Source organism: Protopterus annectens, chromosome 1.part0 (assembly GCF_019279795.1).
Source record: "Protopterus annectens isolate FY-2018-M chromosome 1.part0, PAN1.0, whole genome shotgun sequence".
NCBI classification, from domain to species: Eukaryota; Metazoa; Chordata; order Ceratodontiformes; family Protopteridae; genus Protopterus; species Protopterus annectens.
In genome coordinates this window covers 946,757,622-946,784,819 of record NC_056725.1, presented here as the reverse complement: position 1 = coordinate 946,784,819, position 27,198 = coordinate 946,757,622, and the positions used below count along the sequence as shown (strand labels likewise).

At 38.9% G+C, this 27,198-nt stretch overlaps 1 protein-coding gene across 13 annotated transcripts in view; it reads right to left on the bottom strand.

Moving 5' to 3' along the window:
• The window catches only part of LAMA2 (laminin subunit alpha 2), a 4,753,606-nt gene that overhangs the window by 3,418,594 nt on the left and 1,307,814 nt on the right, over positions 1–27,198 (bottom strand). For all 13 annotated transcript variants that reach the window (XM_044064325.1, XM_044064371.1, XM_044064344.1 and 10 more), the window contains exon 4: positions 26,669–26,911. In XM_044064325.1, coding sequence (XP_043920260.1) covers positions 26,669–26,911 — 243 coding nt within the window. The remainder of the gene's footprint in view (positions 1–26,668; positions 26,912–27,198) is intronic.

Here is a 27,198-nt window from a genome sequence, read left to right as displayed (position 1 = left end):
AAAGTGTACACTGAGGGACTGCCTATGTCTCCATTCTCTGAAGAGAGCTGTTGGCAGTCCAGTCAGAGTAGTTTGTAGTACAGAATAAGTTCAAGCATTAGGTGAGACATGTACATCTTTCTTAACATTTTTTCTTTGTTTTGGAAATATGCACACCGCACTCCCACATGACTATAATTGCTAATTCTCACCTTTCTTAACAACAGGTTTTAGATCAGGATTCTGTAAATATGGATAATTAACATGAACAATAAATGATTTTGATTGTCTTTCACACTGGAGACAACTAACTGCAGCATTTCAATTTCATTCTTAATTGCAGTGATTTTCTGAGTCATCTCTACAAATTGTTTGCCTTATTTCTAATTAGAGCTTTAGTTACTTTTACAGAAAATTTCAGTTCTTTTAATATGCTTCCAAATACTGAATGTTAACCAAGTTACTTTGCCAGTTTTTATATGGATTAAACTTATCAGTAGATACAAGTGTTTTAAAAATACATGGGAGGGGCGCAATGTTCATTCAGGTTCCAGCATTATGGACATATTTATTACCAGTTACAAAATTGAATACAAACAGAATTTTAAAATGGTTATCCTTTATCTGAACAACTGACTCAGTACATAGAGAACCCTCAACTATCCTCATAACATGGGATCTGGAAGAAGCTCATGTTGATGTGCAGTCAGTTACAAAGGGAATCAACTTACTTCCAGGGGAAACTTTCATTCCAAGGAGGACGGCCAAAGGTAGATTTGTAATATTTATCATGTGCATACATGCTCAGTCTACCAGCATCCAGAGTATCAAAATGTATGAATGCACAGAAATCACACTAGGTGATAGTTATATATCACTGCATGCAAAATCCTAATCTCATGGAATATGTTACTGGTGCTACAGTCTAACAGTTCTAAATCTGAGTTAGTTGGAAAGCTGCACACATAGAGATAATGAAGCAAGAAGCATGGTTCATAATGTCAGACATGATTATGAGGCCATGTACTCTTTTACCATAAAGTTACTTGAACATTTTTAAATATTTTAAACTGTTTTCCTTTCTTACTATTTATGGCAAGCTTTTTGAAAATAGGTACTACTCTCTCACTGAATCATGTCATCCTTTCAGTGACCTTGATGATCTTTTAAATCTGTTTAAGTCATCCCAGTCAAAGTAGGTGAGTATGGACTATAGTACTGAATTTTAGAGTTATACTGGATGTTTAGAGTTCAGGCAATGTCTGTCATTATATTTGTAATGAAAAGAAGGTTTTCTCCAAAACATTTCAAGAGCTAATAACAATAGGCGTAATGTGCTAACACTTTACTGGGAATTCACTGAAGGGCCTAGCATGAACTGTAAAAGGGTTTGACCTCATGAAAAGGTAATTTGAAATTCAGAGACATGTAAGCTGTGAGGAGGTAAGACCCCCATTATAAGCTAATTTGCATGTCTCTGAATCGTAGTTGCTACTGTGATGTGCAGTTCATTGCTGATCTGCATGCTACAATGCTGGATTAGGCATTGGCATCCCCCTAGTCCCTCTCCTACACACACACACACACACACACACACACACACACACACACACACACACACACACACACACACACACACACACACACATTCTCACCCTTCCCACAATCACCATACCTGTTCCCCTGGCTTGTCTCCCATCCCTTCCTCCCATAGCTTCCCCCAACAACTGACTACCATTATAGTTTAAATACCATTAATACCATTATGGCACACTAGTATCTGCACTACTCCATGAGCACCATAATAGTTTATATGACATTATGGCATATTTGTAGAATCCTTGGAGTCTAGTATTTCCCCAAACCCTGATCCCTATATTGATGTTTATAACATTATGCCACTTAACTGTAGCATAGTCCCTGGTGTCTAGTGATTCCCCTCACCCCTGATCCACATAATGATGCTAGTGCCATTAAGGCACTTCACAGATACCCTTACCATGGTTGTGGTAAGTAGCTGAACATTGCCTTTTGATTTGATTAAATATCATGACGTACTGAGGGCAGGCATGCTGAGCTACATGTCAGCGAGATTTCGTAAACTGCCCAGCATATAGATGCCTTCCTGGAGGTATTTCCAGGGATGAGACAGCACATGGCTAGCATACACATCTCCCCTGGATTGCCTTATTAACATTCAGCACGGCCGTGCAGCCATCCCTACAAGGTGCTGCACATCTTCATGCTAGATCACAGTGAATCACAAGTCATAGCATCTTCATGAATCCCCCTAGAGTTCTTTACCTTTGTGTTAACTGTAATACATATTTTACACTACGTGGACATTATGTCCTTTAAACATTAGGATAAAAGGCAAACCAAAAATTAAAAGATGTCTTAACTGCAAAATTAATAGAGCCATAAAAAGGATACTTGATGCCTTCCCATAACTGGAAGAATGAACTGATATGCAGTTTTAGTGTAGTGCACAGAAATTAAAATATGTTTGCATTTTATATATATACACATACAGCGAAAGTGACAGAGAGAGAGAGAGTGAGTGATGGGAGTAGAGCAGTTTGTCAAACATTCAGTTCATCAAACATTTTTAATGTCAACATAAGAAACTGAAAACATCTTTCATAGTAGTATGCCAGTATTACTTTGTGAGAGATCATAGTACAGTGGGGAAAGGGAATTTATTTTCCCTTTAACTGTTTTTGTAAGATCTCAAGTTGGTATTTATAAGTAGCAAGGGGTATAGACATGCCCCCCGACAAAAATAAAGATGTTTTTTCAATATTTTAGGTTTCAACCTAAATATTTCATTGCTGTGTCATTCATGGAGTGTGCTGTATGTGTGTGTGTGTGTGTGTGTGTGTGTGTGTGTGTGTGTGTGTGTGTGTGTGTGTGTGTGTGTGTGTGTGTGTGTGTGTGTGTGTGTATGTATTAATGGACTTGATTTTGTAAACTACAAAATGTATTTATTTATTTTTGCAGTAACAGTAGCTTTACCCCCGGCATTCAAAAAGCAGGCTTAAGCACTGAACTACTGTATTACAGTACTATCTGCTAAATTCCAGGCATCAGCTGTGATATCCCTGCTAAATGGTAACTTGCACTTCTCAGCTGCACCAGTATAACTAACAGCAAAGCACTGAGTGAGTCCAAATTCTCCATTAATTTGTCAGACCGAGTTGTACTTCACAAGATTATAGGGCTTGAGGTCTAGCCAACAACAGTGCAGCAGTCCATTTGGACTTCAATCATAGCCTAAGTAAATATGCAGCAGATTTGAGTTGCTGAGTTAACTGCCTTAGTAAGTGCACAAAGGTGTTCTAATTAATGTCATTCTGCACAACAATCCAAAACATTCAGACTTCTCAGGCTTTATTTCCACAAATGAGTAAAGTAGAAATATACATACAATTTCTTTGCTAATCTTAGCAACTTGCATCAGCTTCCCTCTAAACTGAATACTTTAGTTTGATTCTGAATGATATGATTGACTGATGTTCTAAACATTTTTTGTCTGAGTAGACTAGATTTATTTTGAAAATACATATTTAATTACTAACTCATACCTCTGGACAGAACTCATCCAGGAAATACAATGTAGTATCTCTGGTCCAGCTGTCTTATTTCAAAGTGGGGATGGCCAATGGTTTTACTTTATAGATTTTCTGGTGGAATCCAGAGCTCATTCAAGGTACAGAAGTACTAAAATGGAAAAGGGGGGAGGGCATGACAGTAATCTTGTGCAAACTATGTGGAAGCCCAAGATTAATACTTCAGATATTATTCTACTTCTTACCACCCCAAGTCAGAGAATCTAACTGACTACTGGTAGATGAAGCTTTTATACTCAACAAGCTCACTTCTGCTGGAAGTCTGCTGTTCAGCATTATAAAAGCTAACAAATAAGACTCTAACTTATTAGACCCCCCCCCACTCCATAGTAGCAGACGGGGAGAACCCCTGACTGCTATCTTCTTGACTTATGTTTGCTAAGTGGCATGGATGCTAGAATGGGTGGGCCAGTAACGAAGGGAGTGACAAGTCATTGCAGATTGCCCATCCTAGGGAAGGGGGTTGGTTTTAGCCCACTGCAAGTGTGACATTTAAGGAAGCACTAGGTGTTGCACCCATGAAACATGATCCTATTGAGTGCACATTGTCCACTGACCATGGTTTAGGATGCATATGGAGGTATATATTCTCTCTACAGGTTGGCATCTATAGCAGAGTTCATGCATGCTGCTGCAGGGAGTAAGAAGTCTAGTGGTTATGACATAAAACAGAAAGCCCTGATGGGAACCATGTTTGACTGCCTTGGCACCCACTCTCAACTCACCAGAACAAACAAGCTATAGACAGCTCTTGTACATTTAGGAATGAATGGCTTGTACAGGTCAAGAGGATGATGATTGCTAGACATCAGAGACCTATAATATAAACAAAAAAATAAAAAAGAAAAAGTATGTACACTGCAAGGAATCAAGTGGACAATCTCATAAAGGCACCAGAGAAGGAAATGAGATAGTTAACATGGTGACTATAAGATTGTAAACATGGAAGACTATTGTAGCTACATGCAGAGCTGAGAAGGAGCACAAAAATTAATTTACTGGGGGTTACGGCTGTTTTGAAAATAAGTAATGCAGCTGTCTGTGTAATTATTAATGTTACTAGTTTAGATTATCCATCTTGCACTGGTTTGCTGTTTTTCTGCGGACATCTTGTCTCTCTTTCTTCCCTACCCTTTTTATATTCAGAGCTAGACCATTTTAACTTGTTAAACAAAGAAGTATTGTATGACACCCTGGACAGAGTAGCTTCTTCCAGAAAACTATGAAATATAGTCACTATCCTAGCATATGCATGAATAGTGAAAAATATCATACGGGAAAGGTATTTTGGAAGAAGAAAATACTAGACTATATATAGTTGTTTGCATGTGCTAAACAGAATGGTGTCTAACTTTGTGGAAAGATTTTGTTTTCCAAATTGACAGTAGCAAATAATTTCACAGGTTCATGAGTTCTTACTATGCATGTAATCCAGAAGACCAGTAGGATACTAGCCACTACAATCCCATTATTTGTTCCCTCTTTCAATAAAGGGCAACAAGGACAATCCTGGGATTAAATTACAGATTCCCATCCACTCAAAGTTTGTTTTAAAGAGATTTAGGGAGCTGCTTTGCTTGACCTGAGGGTTGGGGCTATTCCATAAGTGGGGAATCCTTTGGGAGACTTATCTATCACACCATCAGTTCCTGTTACTTTTATGTCATAGATTTGGATCTTTTGTACAAGTGCTGGTATTGATACCAGTTTTACGAATAATTAAAAAACGGGATAGGACAGGTCATTCATGAACCAAAAAGTAATGCAGAGGTCACCATGCAGGAGTCTTTAGCAGAATGAAAATTGTGATAGGACTTCCACTTGCTCAGATCAGCTGTGTACATACCTTCTTTGTTAGGAATTGCAGGGAAAACTCAAGTTGCACAATATGCCTGGATAGGTATATGCCAAAGCAGTAAAGATGGAAAATGACTTCCTTGGGACCAAAGGATATACCTTTGTTGACTAGATGTTCTAGGCATTAGTCTTTCTTTATGTAACCATCTATGAAGTCAGGGCTCAGAATGCTGTGTCCCAGAGTGTGGAGACTGAATGACTGAAAATCCAGGCTAATATACAATAAATCAGAGATTGCCATTTCTCAGAATATTCCCTTTTCTCAGAGGTATGGCAATACATTCAGGAGGTGTGAGGTGATTGCCCCCTCCATAATGGGGGTACAAGGGGCTTGTTTCCTGCAAAAACAAAGTTTAAAGGAAAGCAAGATGTACAATACTCATTCTTCTCCTCCTGCATTTTCAGGGGGGTGTGGGGGGGTCAGTTTCAGGACTCAGCATTGTAAGCCCATATAGTTCAATAGAGAACCCTTTCTTATGATGGTTGACACATGGCAGCCAAACTAAAGGATATTATGTATGAATGTGCCTAGGTTTCTAATAATGGCACCAGCTTTTAGGGAGGTGTTATCTGTGTAGTTAGTATGGGGACACTTATGCTTCCTAAAGAGTACTATGCCAACTTTTTTGAGTTCAGCTTTAGACCATAGACTTAACACCAGGAACTAGTGAGGCCAAGACTGACCTGTAGTACATGGATATCAGTTAGACCACTAATGACAGCAGTGTGCAGTCACTGGAAAACTCAGCGAAAGACCCTTCATATCAGCCTGTCAAAATGAAAAGTTTAATCTGAATAGGAATAGACTCAGTGCATAACTCTGTGGTAATTCATTTGTAAAATTCCTGATTTTTATACTCCTTCCCTGACCCCATACTAACCAAGCACAGCCTCAAGCTGTCCCCCCTGGCTTCCACACTCACCCATCCCTGATTCTCCCAATTGCTCCTTGCTGGACACTCTGGATGTGACCCTTCAATGGGTGGGCCCCTCTGACTCCTTGGGAAATCAGCTTCAGTAGTGGTCATTGTTAGTCCCAAGGACCAATGGATTTGATGGGAGGGGGGTTGAGCTCAGGACATGTTATTCTTGGGGTGGTCAGTCAGTTATCCTAGCTGGGGAGGCAGCTAGTGCAATTATATCAGAAATTTGTTGCAGCCATCTGGGTTAAAGCAAATATGTTCCCTGGAGTTTCTGTTCTCCATCAGAGGTCTCCCGGGCATCAGCTTTTCTCCCTCACCAATAAACCCCAGGTAGGAGAGTTGGTCATTGACCACTTCATCCTATCCTCCTGTCCAGCACAAATGGTAGTTAAGTCCATTCCTGAACTCAGGTTGTCAGTGGCATAGACATACACTCTGCCACTGCACCATTTGGCTGGCTGTAACATGCCATGCATCTTGGAGGAAGGATTGCCACTAACCCTCACCACTTGGGATATTATTGTGAGCCAGATTCCTCAGTGGTTCACATAATGACTGACATTTATTTGGGAGAGATTATTTATGATATCATAAAGTGAGACACTTTCAAAGGCATTAGCTAAGTCAAGGTAAGTGACAACCACTCATTGACTAGTGCTTTAGTTACCCTTTAGAAAAATTCCACAAGGTTCAGTGGAGATAGTTGTGGTCAGGGTACTGTAGTCTACCTATGTCATCAGTTACAAGTGCCATTATGATTCCATTATATTGCAGGTAATACTGCTTAGGTTAATGGGTCTGTAATTCACCAGGTCAGTGGTGTGGTGCTCTTGTGTAATGACATCAGTGTACCCATGCTCAAGGCTTCATTGTCATATACAGTGCAGAGAATGTCATTAAATACAATGACAGAGGGGCAGTCAGGCTGTTTATAATGCATACTAGGGGTCACTTGAGTATATTGTCAGGCCCTCTGGAGCTACTATTTTTGTTTTTTGAGACAACACTACCAAGGTAATTTTGGACAATATTGGGAACACGTATGTAACTAAGGGATAAGTAGGAAGGGGACAGTGATATATAGGTAGAGCTGAATTCATATGTGATTATATCTGCAATGTTAAAATGGATCTGAAAAAGTAGTACTATTTGGGATTGTTCACTGCAGTGTTGCATATTCTTTCAGCGAAGGTCCTGTGATTATCTTTGATGAAATTTGCGATATTCAAATCATAGACTTTTTTTTTTACCTTTATTATATAGTTTGTTTGCAGAAGGCTTTTTATAATTTGCCATCATACTTGGTGAGGACGCACACTGATGCTTCTGTGCAACAGCTGAAGTGGGAGAAGAGGTCTGTCGTGTAAGCAGCAGTATTGGCAACTAGGATCCCAAAGGGGGGAGAGATTTTAATTGTCATAATATCATCTCAGAGGACAATGGGATTTGCCTCATAGTAATCCCTGAAAGCTGTGCCATTGGGTTGAAGGCTTAGGTTGTGTTTCTAAGGGGAAATGTGATGGCCTGGTGGTCTGATCTGACATGGATGGGGAAACTTTAGGTGTGCAGCAGATAGATGTAACAATGGTAAGAAAAGGTTTCAGGAGACTTGTGTCCATAGTGAGGCAAGGTACTACTTGATCCAGATAACTGGAGTTGATAACATTTAGAAAATATAACAGCAAAAAACAAAGTATATCCATGCAGCCAAAGCAAGCCAAGAACAGAAGAAAAATGGCTCACTTAGTGTACTCGGGTCATCAAAGCCCAAATAAATGCTTTTAATCACAAGATGCCAGAAGTTAATGAATGCAACACTCAGTCCATACACCAAAAAATACAAATAAAACACAATAATACGCAGATCGGTTAAGCATTTTCATCCTTCTCAGTTTTATAAATGGGACTTCATTAGAACCATTAGTAAATTGTTAAACAAGCATTAATATACCTAGTTTGAACCAACTAATTACTGTCCTATGAAACTGTAAAGTGGTATGATTAAACCATTACTTTGTTTAAAATTTAAGTTGAGCAATGTATCATTTTTAAAAACTGTCATTTTTAAGAATACCCTTTAAACTTTTCAATGGAGGTCAAACATTCAATCTTAAAAAATATTTAAAGAGTTTGAAAAGAATTAATACAAACAGATTAATAATACAATATTAACAAAAAATGTTATAAGATCTTAAATACCAATAAATATCTAAAATGTATTTGTTTATTTAAAAGGGTGGAACAACTTGCATATAAAATAGTGTCAAAAAGCTATAAAAACAAAAATAGATCATTCACTCTAATTTTCAGTTTGGGTGCAATGGATGTTCATTCATTCAAACCATGGACTGTTGTAGCATTAAGCCTAAGCTGCCAAATCAACTCCCTTTTCGCTAAAATTGTCCCACAAGAACCTCCTGATTTATTTGGGCTTTGAGGACACAAGTACCCTATGTGAGCCGTTTTTCTTCTGTTCTTGGTTTGCTTTGGCTGCACAGATACAGTTTGATTTTTGCTGTTTCTAGTTCACTTGTTTTCGGCGTGTTTCATGGGATCCTTCATTGCCATAACAACAATGGACGATACCAATGGAGTGTGTTCTGTACCTTGGGGGGGGGGGGGTTGCTGCTTTTGCCGGAATAAACAATGAACCTATATGGAACAGTACTGAAGCAGACCTTACTCAGTTGGTCACTTTACTACTACAACAGTTCTTCCAGGTGCACAACATTATAGAAACTTTACAACAAGGAAAAACAATAGCTGTTACACTTTGCTTTACATATTAGAGCATTCCCATTGAAATGGCGCCAGTTAGATCAGTCCTTCTGCTTCAGCGAGGCAGGAAAAGGAAACACTTCACCGAGGTTTAGCTGTGGATTCAAATGGAAAAGGTTTACCAATAACAGCAACAAGAATGTATATTTTCAGGAATGGTCTGGTAAACACCTAACTTTAATATTAAGTGCAGATGGTTGGTTCTAATTCTAGGGTCTAAAGCTGGTTTTGGTAGGTATCAGACAATGGGGGACATGCACAAAGTTCTATTATGTGCAATGATACAGGAACTTGATTTATTTGCTGACCCTAAGGCATGTGGTTATCCAAGAGCATTATGCTGGACTAACTGAAAATCCCATCTTTGGCACTAAAATTTCAAATGGCACTGTACAGCTGAATAAAGCTTCCTCTGAGATGCAGTGACCTAAGCATTTGTAAGTATAGTTTGTAGTTATAGGGACACCAACCCCATGAGAGAGGTATGGTGACATGCCATAACTTACACATTAATGTTCTCTGTAGAAAAACTGTGTGTATTCTGGCTTTTTATTCAAGAAATGGTAATGTAACCCAATGTGAGGAAGGAACTTTTTCACAAAAACAGATATCTAGGGTTTTCCATCTGGCTAATTTTTATTAATTATGTAATATGATTCTAAACAAAATTAAATTTTACTACTCATATTTGTTTGACTGGAAATCCATTGTAAAAGTCTTTTTACACTGGATGCCCAGGAAGAAAAGATCTAAAACTCTATTACAAAACACAATAATAACTATAGATTTAAAACTGTAAACATGTACCAAGACAGATGTTGGTATGATGGGCAAAGTGTGTACCTTCCGGATATAAGGTGCAGGGTTTGATTCTCACATGGGGTAATTGGCAAGGCGTAGAATAGTTCACAAGGACAGCTAGCCTAGTCCTCATCTATGAATCACCAAAGCTGTTTTACAGTTATGACAATACAAAAAACATATAAGAAGCAATTCAATGAGTTATTGAGTGAAATACACAAAGTTATCAAAATGTATTCTAAACAAGTAATTCAAATCACCAAAACTGCATATAAGTTAGTACCCATTGTCATAAAATTAATACAATAATTAAAGGCAAGGAGCACACCTAATCATACTATCCTTCCATCAGTCTGAGTTGAGTAGGGTTATTTAATATGCCATCTGTAATTTGGCAGTACCATGCATAAAACCTGTGCCTCCATACCAATAACTGCCATTCAGCACCATTCTCACTTGTCCAACCAGATGGCATTATGTTTCTAGTGGGATGAGTTTAACATTAGGAGTGGAAGTAACCTTTAGACACTTCAGCACCTTCTGTGTGGAGCCTGCATGTCCTCCCCACGGTCGAGTGATGTTAAAGATATGCAAGTAGGTGTGAGCTTGAATGGGTGTGCCTTCTTTGAAGGTTGGGCATCGGGCTGGCAACTCGGCACAGTATAAATCCACTGCCAATCATTAGTGGACCGGATCAACGCTGTGGCGACCCCTAACTAGGAAAAGCCAAAAGACCTTACTTTATTGAAACTAAATCATTCCCTGACCACATGGTCAGAAGACTCCACAAATGTAAGTTGTTCAAATATTTATACTACCTTCAAGGTACCTTCTTTGGTGGTAGCCTACATGTTCAACTTTAAAAGAGTGATGTATTTGTCTGTGTGCCTACTATGCAACATATACTTCACTGATCTTCCTTTGGACATTAACTTGACATGTTTAGTGCTGTGAATGACATGGAGCTCTTTACTTTGTTTAATGTGGTCCTATGCTGAGTCGCAGTTTGCCTTTAGCTGGCATAACTCTGAATAACTTGCTCAGGACTGTACCAGTGAGCAGTTTATTTAGTGACTCTAAATGATACACTGACTGCTCCCTTCTGTTGTCATGATTTCCATATTGATACAACTGTCCTGCTGTCACTACTCACAGTAGCATTCAATGTGAATGTTTTTATGTTTACAGATCTTTAAAGAATTTTTGAATATGAAGCAAATCTTGGGAGTTCTTTGCTGCTCAGTTCACTACATTAGTATAGTGGAGAGCACGCAAAAGTTCATATCACTTTCATTATCTGGTTTGATTGATTTCCAGGATCAGTAACTCCTGATGCCCAAATGGATTAAATGATGGATTCAGTTGTTAAAAATCACATCTAATGCTTCAGTAAGCTGACAGGAAACCTGCAAGGGAGTTTACCCAAACTGTTCTTTGCTTTCAGTAATCTTTGCTGCATTGGATAGCATCTAATTCTGGCTATCCTAATTTCCTTCTTCTAACTTATTTGACACTTTTTTAATCTTGCCTACCCACCCCTACTTAGGTGAAAAGAATTTTCATCTTTCAGACAACAACCCCCATCTATTATTTCCTTCAGATATATTTCATGTCTATTTTTTCACAAGACATTCCCACTTGAAATGCTAGTAACCTCCACACTTACGAGAATTTTCTGTTAAAACAGTCAGACCTGATAATGTGAGTTTTCATACTTTAAAATATAAACTGTGTTTCATACAGAATAATATCAAACTGTGAAATTTGCTGTTAGCATTTTTCAAGTGTTTTTGTAGACAGGAGTCACTGCCTGGACCTCCTGACATTGACAGCTGTACCCCCCACCATCCTTGCTAATTATATAAACTAACACCAGGTTGCTGCACCTGAGTAAGGGGCATATCCCATAATATAGAACGCTCAGAGTTAGCATTATGTCCTCCACTTGCACTTGAAGTTCCATAGCTATAAGAATGGTAATTATGGACTTCTAGCATTTCTCAGACACCTCTTATGATGCACTGGCTGCTTCCTTTTTGCTGCCTCACCCTTTCAGATTCTAAACTGCCTGTCCTTAATTCAAACTCCTTTTCACTTAACTCATAAAGAATAGCACCAAACTATCTTATCCCTGAATCTACCAAAAAACCTCTCAACGAGTACTGCCTATCCTTAGGTGGATATAAAATCTTATTTGGTTTCCTGATGGTCACCTCTGATATATCTGGTTCTTGACATGACCTCCAGGAGACCATATGCCTCAAACAGAATTTTCTCATCTATACAGGATGGCTAACATCCCTGTGCTTCATTAATTCCAGGACTTCACCAAAAGTGACATCTTCCAGTGAGTATTGGGGGATCTTCTCCTTCATCCAAAATCAGTATCTGATGTTAAGGACTACAAGGGAGAGTTTATGTGTTCCTTCTTACACATTTTCTTCCTAAGACTCACTGAATGTTACTGGACAGAATTCACAGAAGGGTCACTCTGCACCATTTGCATATCTCCAAGGGATACAGCCCTGCTCTATCCCTAAGAACCTTGATGAATGAGCATAACAGACTAAGAAATGGTGAAGAGACACCTTGGGGTGAAGCTAGTTCAGATGGAAGTCTTGCTGTTAGCCTTAGAGGGGAATATCTATGTGTGTTTGTGTGTATGTATGTATATTACATTCTTCTCCCCTCTCCATCTTGTTATGTCCGGGGTTCCCCCAGGGTTCTATCCTGGGCCCCTTACCTTTTAACATATTTACAAATAATGCCCATGTTTCCTGCCCCTACTCTACCTTAATACAGTACGCAGATGATTCCTCAATTATTAACACCTCTGACAATATACAAAATCTCCACACTGTCACTCAACAATCTCTGCACCTAGTAGAACAATGGTTAACTGAAAATAACCTGCTTCTCAAACCCCAAAAGACCAAGCTTCTATTTTTCCTTCCAAAAAACCTCAATCCAGCTAAGACAACTTTACCATCTCATCCTTAGCTAATAAAATTATCACCACTGATTCAGACACCAAATTACTTGGCGTTACTACAGACAACCAATAAAAATTCAACCTACATATCTTAAACTATATCAAAAATTCCAGTCAAAAACTAGGTCTTCTATACTGCAACAAAAAAATATACCTAACAAATCTAGACCTATACTGGCTCAAACATTTACTCTACCATCCCTGCTGTATGCTACTCCCATACTTATTAACCTCCAAAAGAATCTCTTAACCAAACTAGAAACTGCCTTTAACAAGACAGCAAAATTCGTAGCCAGTAATAGCTACAAATATCATTATTGTATATCCCTGAAAAGCTTAAGATGACCTGAGCTCCCCCACTTGCTTCAAATATCACAACAACAAGCTGCACACAGCATACTAAATAGAGAAAACTCCTCCCCTGCCCGTACATCCATAATTACACCCTACACACCCAATTGTGACCTCAGAAGCACACAACAAAACCTTCTGCAGGTGACCAAGCCAAACAAAAATATTGGAAAAATACTTTACAGTCATTCAATTGCATAATCATGGAACAAACTTCCATTGTCCCTTCGCTCCATTACCAAAAGTGGCAAATTCAAAAGCAACTAAAAATTAATTTTCAACATGCATGGATCTGTACTTGTCAGGAAATTAGCCAATGCATTTTTCTTCTTCATTCAATTAACATATCTGCTTGGTATCTACCTATACTGTCTACATATATTACTCTCTCTGCAGTTTGCATCTATGCTATTAAATACATCTTTGATGATGTAATCTGATTTTTTTTTTATTTTAGGCATTGCTACATTCCTTGTAAATAACTTAATGCTAGCCAAATGTCTCAAACATATTGTTACTGCTTTCTCAAAATACTATACTTTTGCCTTGTATATATTCATATTCTGTATTTATCTCTGTTTTTGTACTGTTAAATATCTTACAACTTGCATTGATAGGTTTTTCTTATTTTTTTAATTACTTTTCTGGAGCATCTCTCCTCGGGTCTCCGCTGAAAAAGGACTCTCTGGGCCCATTCAGACTAACCCGGTTAACAAATATAAATAAATAAATAAAATATCACAAATATAAAAAATAAATAAATAAATAAATAAATAAAATAGCATACAAGTGTACATGTGTATGTGTGTCTGTATGTATGTGTGTACACACATATACATACATATATATATATATATATATATATATATATATATATATATATATATATATATATCTATATTGTATTTGCTGGAGCTTTTCTCCTCGGGTCTCCACTGAAAATGGGACAATAACCCAGTTGAACTAACCCAGTTAACAAATGTCAATAAATATATATATATATATATATATATATATATATATATATATCTGTTTCAGAAATGCCATATTATTGGAGGGCGGTGACTTACCAATTGTATATAAAAGTAATGCACCACTGTTTCAATTGATGATGTTCTGTGATTTCAGTATGTGCTGCATGCTACAAATACTACGTTATCACACTATCGTTTAGATTAGGAAACAGATATGCAGTAGGCACAGCAGCCAGAGGCTTATGAAGAAGTGCTTTTGAATGCAGAGTAGGAGGATAAGATTGCAGTCAGGTGAGTGGTGCAACCCTTCTTTGAGGAAATATGATGTCTCTCTCAGGATGCCAAGCATCTGGAAGAACCAACATCTGTGGGCCATCAGGTCATCATGGAACATTACAGGATGGGATGGCTAGAAAGATTTGTAATTTGCCTGGGTGTCTGGATGAACTGCATCTCTAGCTAAAAGAAGATTTTTACACACATGCAAATGAGTAAAAGTATTCTGGCTTAGCGTATTGTGGACACACAAGTTGTCTTTCATGGGTCATAGCCTCCATTCTTGGTGAGAGTGGCATCAACAAGTTCCACACAGATCCCCAGAGTCTAAATTGGTGACGCTATAGTAATGGAGAGTACATGGAATTTGGCCTCTCTTCCACTGCAGGTGTTAACAGGACCATCTGCAGAGCATGCAAACAGTTTCTAGGAAAGGGGTTCATGATGATCTGCCTGCACTGCCTCCATCTCCAACTGTTGCAACTGCAGCAGACTTTTCATGGATGGATCTCAGGTCACTTGGGATGCAATTAGGGCTTTATCTCTCTCTATATCATTAACTGGCACTTACATTTACAGGTCTTGATGTAAAAAAGGATAACAGTCTTGCAATGTTATAGAATACTACAAAATAGGTTCGTAGGTTGGTAATAGGCTAGCGGCCCTACCTATACAAGCCTAGCCATAACAATTCCCTGGCTATTTCTTCCCACAGTATTTACTTCCCTGGACCCCTGTCTAGCAGGCTGACTGATATGATCCCTGGGGTGAATTTCCTATCTCCCATCCAATCAAGGTTCCTTTTGAAGAGGGTCAAAGAGGCACTCTGCTTAAGATGTATGGGCAATCTATTCCAGAGTCTGGGGAGTCTCTGGTTCAGGAACCTATCCCTCCAGCATGTTGTCTTCATTGTGATGACAATGCTTAGATCCCTGGAGCGTATGTCTCTGAGGGATTGGTATTTCTTTAAGTGTAGCATGTCCAACAGTTCTGGGTTTGACATGGCCTTGTATGTTAAGCAGAGATTGCCTCTGAGTAGATGATATGCGACAGAGTATAGGTGGAGTTTTTTGCACAGTCAGCATAGGGCATCTGCTTTAGGCCTGTGATTCTTTTAGTGAGGTATTTCTGCGGCCTTTGCAGTTGTTGCAGATGTCTTGAGAGCTACATACCAAATGTGGAATTGTATTCTATAATGGGTCTAATGAGGGATGAGTACAGTGAGACAATGACCTCCTTTTTTCTGGATGAAAAGCCCTTAGTGATGAGGTGTGCCACATAGAAGGATTTCCTGACTGTTGTGCCGATGTGGTTATCGAAGGTGAGACCACTGTCCACCTGTGTCCCTAAGTCTCTTATCACACTTTCGGTGTTTAGTGTACTGCCACCTATGTGGCAATTCATGGGTACATGTTTTTTCCCAAAGGGGACAACTATACATTTCTTGGCATTGAGCTTGAGCCCATGGCTCTGGCAATAAGCATCTGTTTCTGTAAGGCCCTATTGTAGAATATCCACATCATTTGGGGATTCAATAATGGCTCCCAGTTTGCAATCATCTGTGAACTTTGTTAGCCAGAGTCCCTTAGTGCTGGACTGTACTTCAAAGAAGTAGATGCCAAACAAGAGTGGTACCAGGACTGAACCCTGAGGTACTCCACTTGTCACTTGTCTTGAGCTGGATTAGGAGTCGGCTTCTTTTACAGTGTGGGTTCTGTCAGTAAGCCATTTGCCAACACATTGAGTGATGTAGGGATTAATGCCCAGCTTAGTACATTTATCTATGATTACAGAGTGGGGGATGGTGTTGAAGGCCTTGACGAGGTCCAGATAGGCTGTGTGGACTACCTTACCTTTGCCCACGGTTCTGGAGACTGATTCGAAGAAGTCAATCAGGTTTAGGAGACAAGAACAGCCCTTCACGAACCCAAACTGCATGGTGTCCAGTGTTTGAAGGTTGGCAATGTCTTTCTTTATAAGTTTCATGACAATACGTTCCATTGCCTTGCAAATCAGGCTCATCAGACTGATGAGGCAGTAGATTCCAGGATCCAAGGTGGATCCCCCTTTGTTGAGTGGGATAACAAAAGACAGGTTTTCTGTTCTGCAAGCTTGTATATCCATGAATCTAGAAATATAATTTATGAAATTTTTACCAAGCATAACATTTAGAAGCTTGGACAGGAATTACACACACTCACACACACACACACACACATATATATATAAATAAATATATATATATATATATATATATATATATATATATATATATATATATATCTGTATAGCTAGATAGATATAGATATATTGGGCCAATGTAAAATTCAACCTTTTTTTCCTAAGATACTTGCAAACTGTTTCTGCTCAGATATCACATTGTATAAATGTGAACATTTCATTGCATTTCAGTGTTTTAGTATGACAGAGAATCTGTATTTCAGGCACTATAGAAGTTTCCGTCACACTACTATATTGTATATATGATTAACAACACATTCATTAATTACATGACTGAAGAAACACAGACATTTTTAAACAAACAAGGAAAACAAGAAGCCTTTGAAACAGTTCATTAAGAGCCATTTCATCAGAAAAAATCCTGCTGGATGGCTTTTTAACTGCACTATGTTACTTAAAAAAGGGAATGATCAGCACACACTGAAAAAGGGCTTGAATCACCAAAGCAGCAAACATTGCTAGACGGCAGTATAGACTGTGTATAAAACTAAACAAACCTTGCTATTACACATCAGTTCACGTCAAAGCCCTGCCAAAACATGCAAACTGATATGCAACATGACCACTTTCTCTTTGCACAGTGATATAAATGACAGCAGCACAAATATTCATTGCTGTTTAAGCATGGCAGCACACTAACTGAATGACATGAATAGTGAGAAGTAAAGAGTGATGAATTAATTTTCAGTGCATGGAGTGATTATTTGGAAAAAGACAAATCAGTTAAGTGATAGACTGGCACGAAACTCGATCTTAACATTTGTTAAGCACCCCCTGCTTTGTTGCTAAGGTTGTGCCTAGCACTAGGCCAATGGTTCCCAAACTTTTTCAGTTCTCGGCTCCCTTGTTGAATCCAGGTTTTCCCAAGGCAACCCCCGTCAGATTCTGACAAGTATACTTTGCAAAATAGCTAATATTTTGTTTTAATTAAAAGGGTTAGTTAGGTAAAAAAATAAATAACACACGTATTTAAGATCACAAAAAAATGATGTAATTGTAATTGAACAAATTAATAACACAAGTATTTAAGATCACAAAAAATGTAATTGAACAAATTCAACTAATCATAATTAGTGGGATGGATGAGCCTGTTGATCACTGCATATTTTCTCAAATCTTGGAATCAAACTGGACACAGCCACTCTTATTTCCTTCTCCACATTGATTTTCGCTCAATACTTAGTTTTTATCACCGCGACTGCCAAAAACCCAGCTTCGCACAAATAAGAAGGTGCAAATGGAGTTAAAATTCTCTGAGCTTTACCACTCAGAAGGGGATATTCATCTTTTACAGATATCCAAAATTCAGTTAATTAAATGCTGCTAAATTTTGTTTTCAATGTATTGTCACAAGACAACGCAATAAGATTTTCTTCTTCTGTAGCAGTAAATTCAGATGGAGCACTGGCATTAAATCCATACAAATTTACCGATATTATCATTTTGAAAATATTTCTCAAACCAGGTGATAAGCTGTGATAAGTGTTCTTCAAAAATGGATTTCATACCTCAAGAAAAATCAAGTCCATTGGAGGTTAAAAACTGTTGCAACAAGGGGAAACATTCTTTGCCTTCATCTTCATTCATTTTTCTTTTCCATAGTTTTAGTTTTTTTATAAAAGCTGACATTTTCTCAATTGACTTTAAAAGGTGCATGTTGCTTCCCTGCAGGGAGACATTCAGAGCATTCAGCTTTTCAAAAATATCACTTAAGTATTCTAGTTTTACCAAAAAATATTCATTCACAAAATTTTCTGTAAACTTGTGGTCTTCCTCTTTAAGAAAAATATAAATTTTCTATCGCAGTTCAAACGTACAAGACAAAACGTTACCACGAGAGAGCCATTGAGAAGTGCTGTAGTACAACAAAGACATGTGCTCAGATCTCATATCCTCACACAGTTTTTTGAAAAACATTGCCTTCAACGGCTGAGTTTTTATAAAGTTTACTGCACTCACTACATATTCTAAGACCTGGTTCAATGTAGGACTGAGATATTTTGATGTGAGTGCTTCCCTGTGAATAATGCAATGGGTCCAAAGTGCATCAGGGGCTTTGCTTCGAATAAGTGCCTGCAATCCTCCATAACAGCTGGACATAGTATGAGCACCATCAGTACAGACACCAACGTACTTAGTCCACCCCAAATTATTTTCGGATATAAATGTATCAAGGATCTCAAACAAGTCTTGAACCTTAGCACCAGCAGTGATACTTTTACAAAAGAGAAGATCTTCTGCAATATTATCACCATCTATAAACTGTACATAGCAAATCAAGTGTGCATCACTATTATTATCTGTGGCCTCATCCAGCTGCAACCCAAATTCCTTCCCTTTTACTTTTGTAATTAAGTGATCATTGAGGTCCTCCACTATGTGCTGTATTCTGTGACTGATGGTGTTATTGGACAAAGGCACTTTTGAAAGCAGCTTCCCAGCAGACTCACCAATCATAATGTTCACCATATCTACAGCAGTCGGTATAATGAGTTCTTCTGCAATGGTATGAGGCTTCTTATATTTTGCGATTCTATGTACCACCTTGTAAGATGCTAACAAAGCACTGATTGGTATTAATGCCTACTTATAAAAATACCTTTTTGTTGATTTAACTCTTTTAACTTCCTGGTAAAGTAAGTCACGAGATTTACAAACCATGCTGGGATGAATGGTTTCTAAATGGCGTTTCAGCTTACTTGGTAGCATGCACTCTGGTGCCAAAACTTTCATACAGAAGACACACTGTGGCCTCTCTTCACCACTGACTTTTGTCAACGTAAAACCAAAGTCCACATAACTGTCATCATATTTTCTATATTTGCGCTTCTTCACACTGTTGCCACTGGTTGACGGTGTGCCCTCTTTATTTTCACTCTCACAACGCTTATTACTGTTTAAAAAACAATCCATTTTTAAACATACATAGGTAGGAGAAGATATATTACAAAAACTTCACTTGACTTAAGCCACTCCCACTTTCTCCAGCCCTAAATAGCAAGTTTTCTTCCTGTGTTACTAGAACACGCCTTACTGCAGACCCCCCAAAAAACCTTCAGCTGATAATCATTCATAGGTAGCATATCCAGACATGACTGTAAACTCTTTATGAAACCCGTTGCTCCTACTACTTATTTGGACCTTTATTAGCTGACTTACCTCCCTTATGTGTCCTGTGTGCATCCGTCAAAAGAGAATATAAACTTTTTAGGATCACTAACAGGCAAAGTTTCACCCATCTCAACAAAAACATAAGGAACTCCCATCCAAAACACAAACCTTATCCATGTTTCCAATCATATGGCATGCACTATATGGAGGTGTTTCCGATCCATTTTGCAAAAAGTGTGGGGAGAATTTTTGCTATAAAACAAAATGCTATAGTTAAGTTTCCAGATGAGAAATACACCGTGAATTTTATTAATACTTACTATACAAATTAAATGGACAGCTAAGCTATCTTGGAGTACAGAAGAGAAAATGAATACTAATGTATTTGAACCCCCCCTCTAAATGCATCTGAAAGGTATTGGTTGACATTTACTGATGCTTGGTATACACTCAGGTTGAGGTATATCAGTATGGTGGGATCAGTGTCCATTATTTACAGCTACATTAGGTTGTGATGGTTAAAATCACAGCACTAAGAATCAGTATCTGTATGGAAGCTTTCCTTAATCACCCACCTTCTGTACTGCTCCCCATCCCCATATGTTTTTGATTGGTTAGGTTAATTAGGTAATATTTAATGACAGCTTGTTGCACTGGATGCTCTGAAGTCAAAGTTTGCTGTTTGCTTCCCAATTATTACATTTTAAGTGCTCCATGACAATTCCTTGGGCCCTCAAACTTCTCTTTACTCCATGGAAAAAGCCACATATAATCAAGCAAAGAATAGGAACAAAGTATCAGTATGAAATCATGCTCAATAGACAGAATGATGCAATACAATGTTTATGCATAACAAATTAAGCTAACGCTACAGCTGTGAAAGAAAATCACGCAACTGTGCTCCCTCCACAGTAACTAAACATAAATATGAGCGCTCCTTATGTGGCGCTAGCGATGCTCCTCCTTGCCAATAAACTGGCAAGCACATCTCTCCAATCCTAAAAACTTTCACAGCACTCTGATGCTATTCTACAGTCTTCACCACCTCCGCATGAATCCCGGGAGCCATTTTTAGCAAGGCTTGACCTCCCTTTAATGAAGGGAGTAATTCTGCACATCCCAACAACACAGAAGGAGCAAAACTGCCAAAGACCTACCTTCTCCAATGGCACAGTGACAAGTGTGGGAAAGAACCAGTAAGAGCCAAAGCAGTCCCCAAATCGGGCTCGAACCTTTCACCACTATTGGCATACCGTCTTAAACTCGGCTGCAACTCCCTCCCATGGTATAGTAGTTGGCACCTCTCCTCCATGGATATTTGCTAACTAGCACTTTCCTAGGTCCTTAACCTTGGAGCAGAACTTTCAAACCCTCGCCGCTCACACATCCTCAAACTTTGGATCCCTCCAGGTTGGAGTCTGTCTTTCACTATGAAACAGTAATGTGCAGCACATTCCGGTACCACTCTGACTCCCTTGAAAGGGTCATTTAAAAGTTAACTGTCTGCTAAGTTTATTAGTTCGCAGTTTATTTTGCAGCTAAGCTTATTAGTTCGCGGTGCCCCTGTGAGGAAGCTGCAGCTCCGCAGGGAGCCTCGGCGTACACTTTGGGAACCCGTGCACTAGGCAGTTAAATCTGCCAATACTGACCAGAAATTACAATGGGAGAATAAAAGATTTGTTTCTGCCTGCTGTCAGAACTGGTAACATGTTCCTGACTTCCAGAAAAGTTGCCAGAATAACAGGATTTGTGTTCAACTGCATTTTTGGAAGGATATGTAGTCTGAAACTTAAGTTTAAGTCATTATTTATGAATTCAATTCAAAGTAATTTGTCTGAAAACCACAGACTTTATGAGGAACAGACCAAATATGTAAGCAAAAGTCTCAACATTCTGCAAAATTCGGGACAGTTGAGAATCATGGAAAGTAAGTGTATATATAATGGACTGTGTTACACTGTCTTTTTGACACAGATTACCTTTTTTTTTTTTTTTTTTTTTGGGTACTGTATCTGGTAGTACATGGAGCAGATAGAACTCCATGCACTACAAAGAATTATGATCAGGTCTCCAATCCTAACCTGCTGTTATGTGTTCTCAAGATGGATAGTAAAATTCATCTCTCAAGCTTTGCTCTCAAGGTGAAATTATTGGCATCTTTGTCTCAAACATATAAAAATTTGAAGAGGATTGGCGACCCGCTCATAATCTTCTATGTCAGATATATAAGCAAAACAAAAGTGCCAATTATGTTTGAAAGTTTTGTTTTCTAACATATTTACATTCTGTGTCTCTCTAAATGTATGCACATATTTCAATATCTTCGGGTGTGTGTGTATAGGGTTACCACCTGTCCTACCTTGCGAGGGACAGTCCCTTTTTTGGGCAGTTGTGTCCTGACAAAAAATTGTAAAAATGGCAAATGTCCTGAGATTTTAGGACACAATTATTTCCTATATTTTATGTAATAGTTGCATAAAACAGTTATTCTGTATCTAAAATACCTAAATGTTATAAGAAACAGAATAAGCAACTAAAATGCTACAAGAATAAGCTTTCATTTAGGCAAAAAAGTTAAGTTCTATCCTTTGTACTGACCATGGGTATGTGTCGTTCTGTAAAATTTGATGTTTGTACCAAAAATGTCCCACTTTGGCCATTTGAAAAGGTGGCAACCCTATGTGTGTGTGTGTGTGTGTGTGTGTGTGTGTGTGTGTGTGTCTGCGTCTGTAATGGTGTGGCCATCCTTATGCTCACACCACTGCAAGTACTTTTTAAGCTTTATTTATTTTATTAATGTATTTGGCTCCTGACCAAGTAATAAAAATTTGCTTTTAAACTGCAGGGCAAACTATTTACCAGAATTTGCACATTCTAACCTGTCTTGGACAGAAAGTGCAGTTGTTTAAATAAACTTAGTGTAACATTACATGTTAAAGTAGATAACTGTTGCAGTAGTTAGCTCCATTCAAGTGTCTGACAAGGATACAAGTTAGGGATAATTTGAAATCTAACCCTTTCTTTTGGCCTAAGGTCACCTCAGAGTTTATATCCAGTCAGGTTATTCATCTCTTTGTTTTCTTTACGGATCTTAAAATAAGGGAGTAGCAATTTACACACTCTCGATGTACACAAGCAATTCAGATACTAGGTGGACCCCAGCCATAAACAAACTCTACAACAAAAGGAGGAAGCTACTACAAGATAGAGCAAAATCCTTAAAAGGTAAGACACCCTTGATCACTATAAGTAAAAAACTAAGAGCTCTCATAAAATCATCCAAAGCAAATTTTGAGAGAAAAATAGCTAAAGACTCAAAAGACAATCATAAGGCCTTCTTTAGCTATGTTAGAAACCTGGGAGGAAACTCCCAGATATGCTCAGAACTAGTTCAAAATGATGTGAAGATTACTGATCCTACAGACATTGCCAACATACTGGCTGACAGGTTCAGTGCAAACTTCTCCCCTCCCCCAAAGGGGAGATAACGATACAAAGCGATTGCAGCACCCCAAACATCTCCAACGCCGAAGTGAGAACGGCGCTCTACAAAGCAAAAGAGAGAACAGCCATGGGACCTGATGGTGTCCCCGGCTGTGTGCTCCACGAACTCAATGAGGAATTAAACCCACAGCTAGGACAGCTGTTTAATCATAGTCTTACCTCTGGATACGCCAGGAGTGGCGCACTGCAACTGTGGTCCCACTTCACAAAGGCGGTGCCTCCACCGACCCTGGAAATTACCGCCCATTAGCTTGACAAGCCTCATCTGCAAAGCCATGGAGAGGATCATAATGGACCTCATAAATAAAGACATAGGGAATTTGCAGACTTTGGATCCATCCCAGTTCGGCTTTGTCAAAGGCAGATCATGCCTTCTAAACTTGGTTGACTTTTTCAAACAGTCACCAAAGCCATTGATGAGGGAAAGGCAGTCCATACAGCCTACCTCGATCTGGCGAAGGCCTTCGATACAATACCCCACTCGGGTATCATTGAAAAACTCATCAGCTTAAATGTTAACCCATACATCACAAGATGGGTAGCAAACTGGCTGAGTGACAGAACCCACAGGGTCAGAGTTGCTGGCGCCATGTCAGACTCAAAGCCTGTCACAAGTGGTGTACCACAGGGCTCAGTCCTGGGCCCACTCTTGTTTGGCATCTAATTTTCCGAAGTACAAGCAAACACAGGAGGGTTATGGCTGACAAAGTTTGCAGATGACTGCAAACTGGGCCACAGTAGAAAACACATCTGACACAGATATCCTTCAGAAGGGTCTCACAGAAACGGATAACTGGTGCCAGAGCTATGGCCTAAAGTTAAATGCCAAAAAATGCATAGTCATACCCTTCGGGAAAAACAAGGTTACCCCTAGCTACCAAATAGGTGGCAATCCACTGAGCACAGAAGAAGTTATCAGGGACCTGGGGACCCAGGTTGATAGTAGTCTGTCATTCGATACCCATGTAGCTAAAGTAGTTAGGAAGACCTTCTACATTGCCCACCTTATCATGAAGGGATTCTCATCTAGATCAAGGGAGGTCATAGTCTCCCTATACTCATCACTCATCAGACCAATGATTGAGTACAATGCCCCATTCGGAATGTATCTGACCTGACACTTGCAGCAGCTGGAGAGGCCACAAAAGTTCCTCACCAAAAGGATAAAGGGTCTCAAACATCTGTCCTATGCTGCCCGACTGAAAGAACTCCAGCTCTATTCAGTCGCTTTTGCTCAGAGGTGACCTTTGCCTAACATACAAGGCCATGTCAAACCCAGATTTGATGAATATGCTTCACCTCAAAAAATCTAGATCCGTCAGAGCCACAAGGGCGCGAGACTTAAACCTCGACACGGCTATTAATAGGACGTGCTGGAGGGATAGATTCATCACCCAAAGACTCCCTATGCTGTGGAATAAAATCCCGGTATATGTGAGGCAGAGCACCTCGCTGGCCTTGTTCAAGAGAAATCTTGACCAATGGATGGGAGATCGCAGATATACCCCAGGGATTACCTCAGTGTCACTGCTCAACAGAGGTACAGCAAAATAATGGGTATAGTTCCCCATACTAAAGGGGTGGCGTAAGCCACAAAACTATGGGCTAGGCTTGTAAATGCCCTCGGGCAGATAGCCTAGTATGAACCTATGAACCTATGAACCTATGAACTATAATGGCTGCACAAAAAACACTTTAGGATTGCTGATCAGCTATTGATTACTAACGGAAGTAAGAAAAGGGACAATCAGTATCAAAACAGTTCCTAAACGACTATCCCATACAATTATTTTTGCTATCTCACCATAGCAAGACACTTCCAGGCAAAGTTAAAGCCCATTCTACTAGGGCTTTTGCTACATCTGTACCATTACTGAAAGGAATAGACTCTGGAAACCCACTAGAGGCAGCAGTTCACCATGTGTGCGCATCTTTACCAAAGACTACTTTTTTCTAAGTCCAGTGAAGTCTTTGCTAGAACTGTACTCCAGGAGTAATCATACTTGGATTTTTTCCTTCCTCTCTGGCTTTCTAAGATTAATATTCAACCCATATAGCTTAGGCTATCGTGACAATGATCGAATGATGAACATAGTACAGTTGTATAAGTAAACTTATCATGACAGCAGATGCTCGACTAGATGTATTTTATTTTATGTTATTTCACATTTGTTTACCAGGAATGTCCGACTGGGCCAATGACCCATTTTCATAGGAGACCCAGGGAGAAAAGCTCCAAACAAAGAATTTGTACATGAGGTTTTTAACAAGAAAGCATTTTTTCAAATGGAGAATATTTGCAGAAGAGAGACAAAGTTTCATTATTTACCAGTACAAGCATATTTAAAATGATTAATTAGTACATACTACAGATGATTAATGAATACATACTTGATACAGACATATATGCCTCAGAGTAAAAATGTAGCAGCAAGGAACATAATACCTATAACAGATTAACTGATAACTTGAGTAATATGCAACCTGGGAAAGAAGAGAATGTTAGTAAAGTGGAGGGGGACCAGAGAAGAATATCTATAGAGCTAAGAGGTTAGAAGCTGACAGGCATGTTGCTGATCATAACACATGTACAATGTAATTGGCAGAGAGCTCTCATGATAGATATAAACTAGTAAGCATACTTGACGTTAGCTACAAAAAAAGGAAAGGTGAGAGAGGGGATACTGAAGTGTTATGACATATAGCATTATGTACAAAAGAAAAAGAAAAAGGAAGGGGGGAATTGCGTGAAGTAGGATAGAGATAGTATGCCAGAAAGAGAGAGGCCTAGTGTGGAAGTGTTAGCCTTAGTGTTAATGTTATCATAGACATCTCATGAATGATAGATACAAACTAGCAAGCATACTAGATCACTGAGATCAATCACACCTTCTCTCCACCTCCTTCTTTTGCATTCTACTTTTTTGACAGATTGTGGATATACATACTTATTTTTCCCTAGCTCATGTCTACCTGCCAGGGTTCTAGCCTCCCTGTTCAGAGGCAACAAAGCTCTAAGGATTTGGTGCCTTAGTCACTGCTTTTATATTGCTCTCCTTGAACTGGACAGTGGGTGGGCATGTGGAAAGAACCCTAACCTAAAGCTTTGGAAGCTGCCGACTGGTTTGGTACTTGACAATACTTGGCTATTGCAGCAATGATCTAATGATGAATAGCATGTTTGCCACACTAGGGAAAATTTTTATCTTACACAAATAAAATAGTGAACAACTTGTAAAACCCTTAGCTTACTTCTCCATGTTCCAGCGGATGAATTTTGGAATAATAGGAAGTGCAAATAACTTCATCATCTTTCCTGTAGGATGGAGGTCCTTTCTGTGGTACAATGTTGTAGCGAGTAATGCATTCACTGTCAGTGACTGCATAGTACTGCCAGGCGCTGTAGGTAACACCATCAAGTGAACGCTCTAAAATCCAATTCCCAGGGCGGGGTGAGTTGGCCGCTTTCACTATGACATACGCAATCTGGAAAACCTGAAAAGGACAAAAGCTGTTAACATTACTTCACTATTGCAATACATTATTAATGCACGTTTTCCTGAGTGTAAATGTGCTGAAAAATTACAAAATAAATATATAAATAATTGAACAAACTGTGTGTTTTTACATAGCTCATTTATTACTGGAAAAATATCATTATATTATTATCCATTGCTTCAGTACATTTCCAAAAAAATAAACTGTTTTAGAGTTCCAGCTTTTCAAAGTCAGTGTATCAAATTCAGACTGGAAAGAATGGGTTGTCTTTAACATTCTTTAAA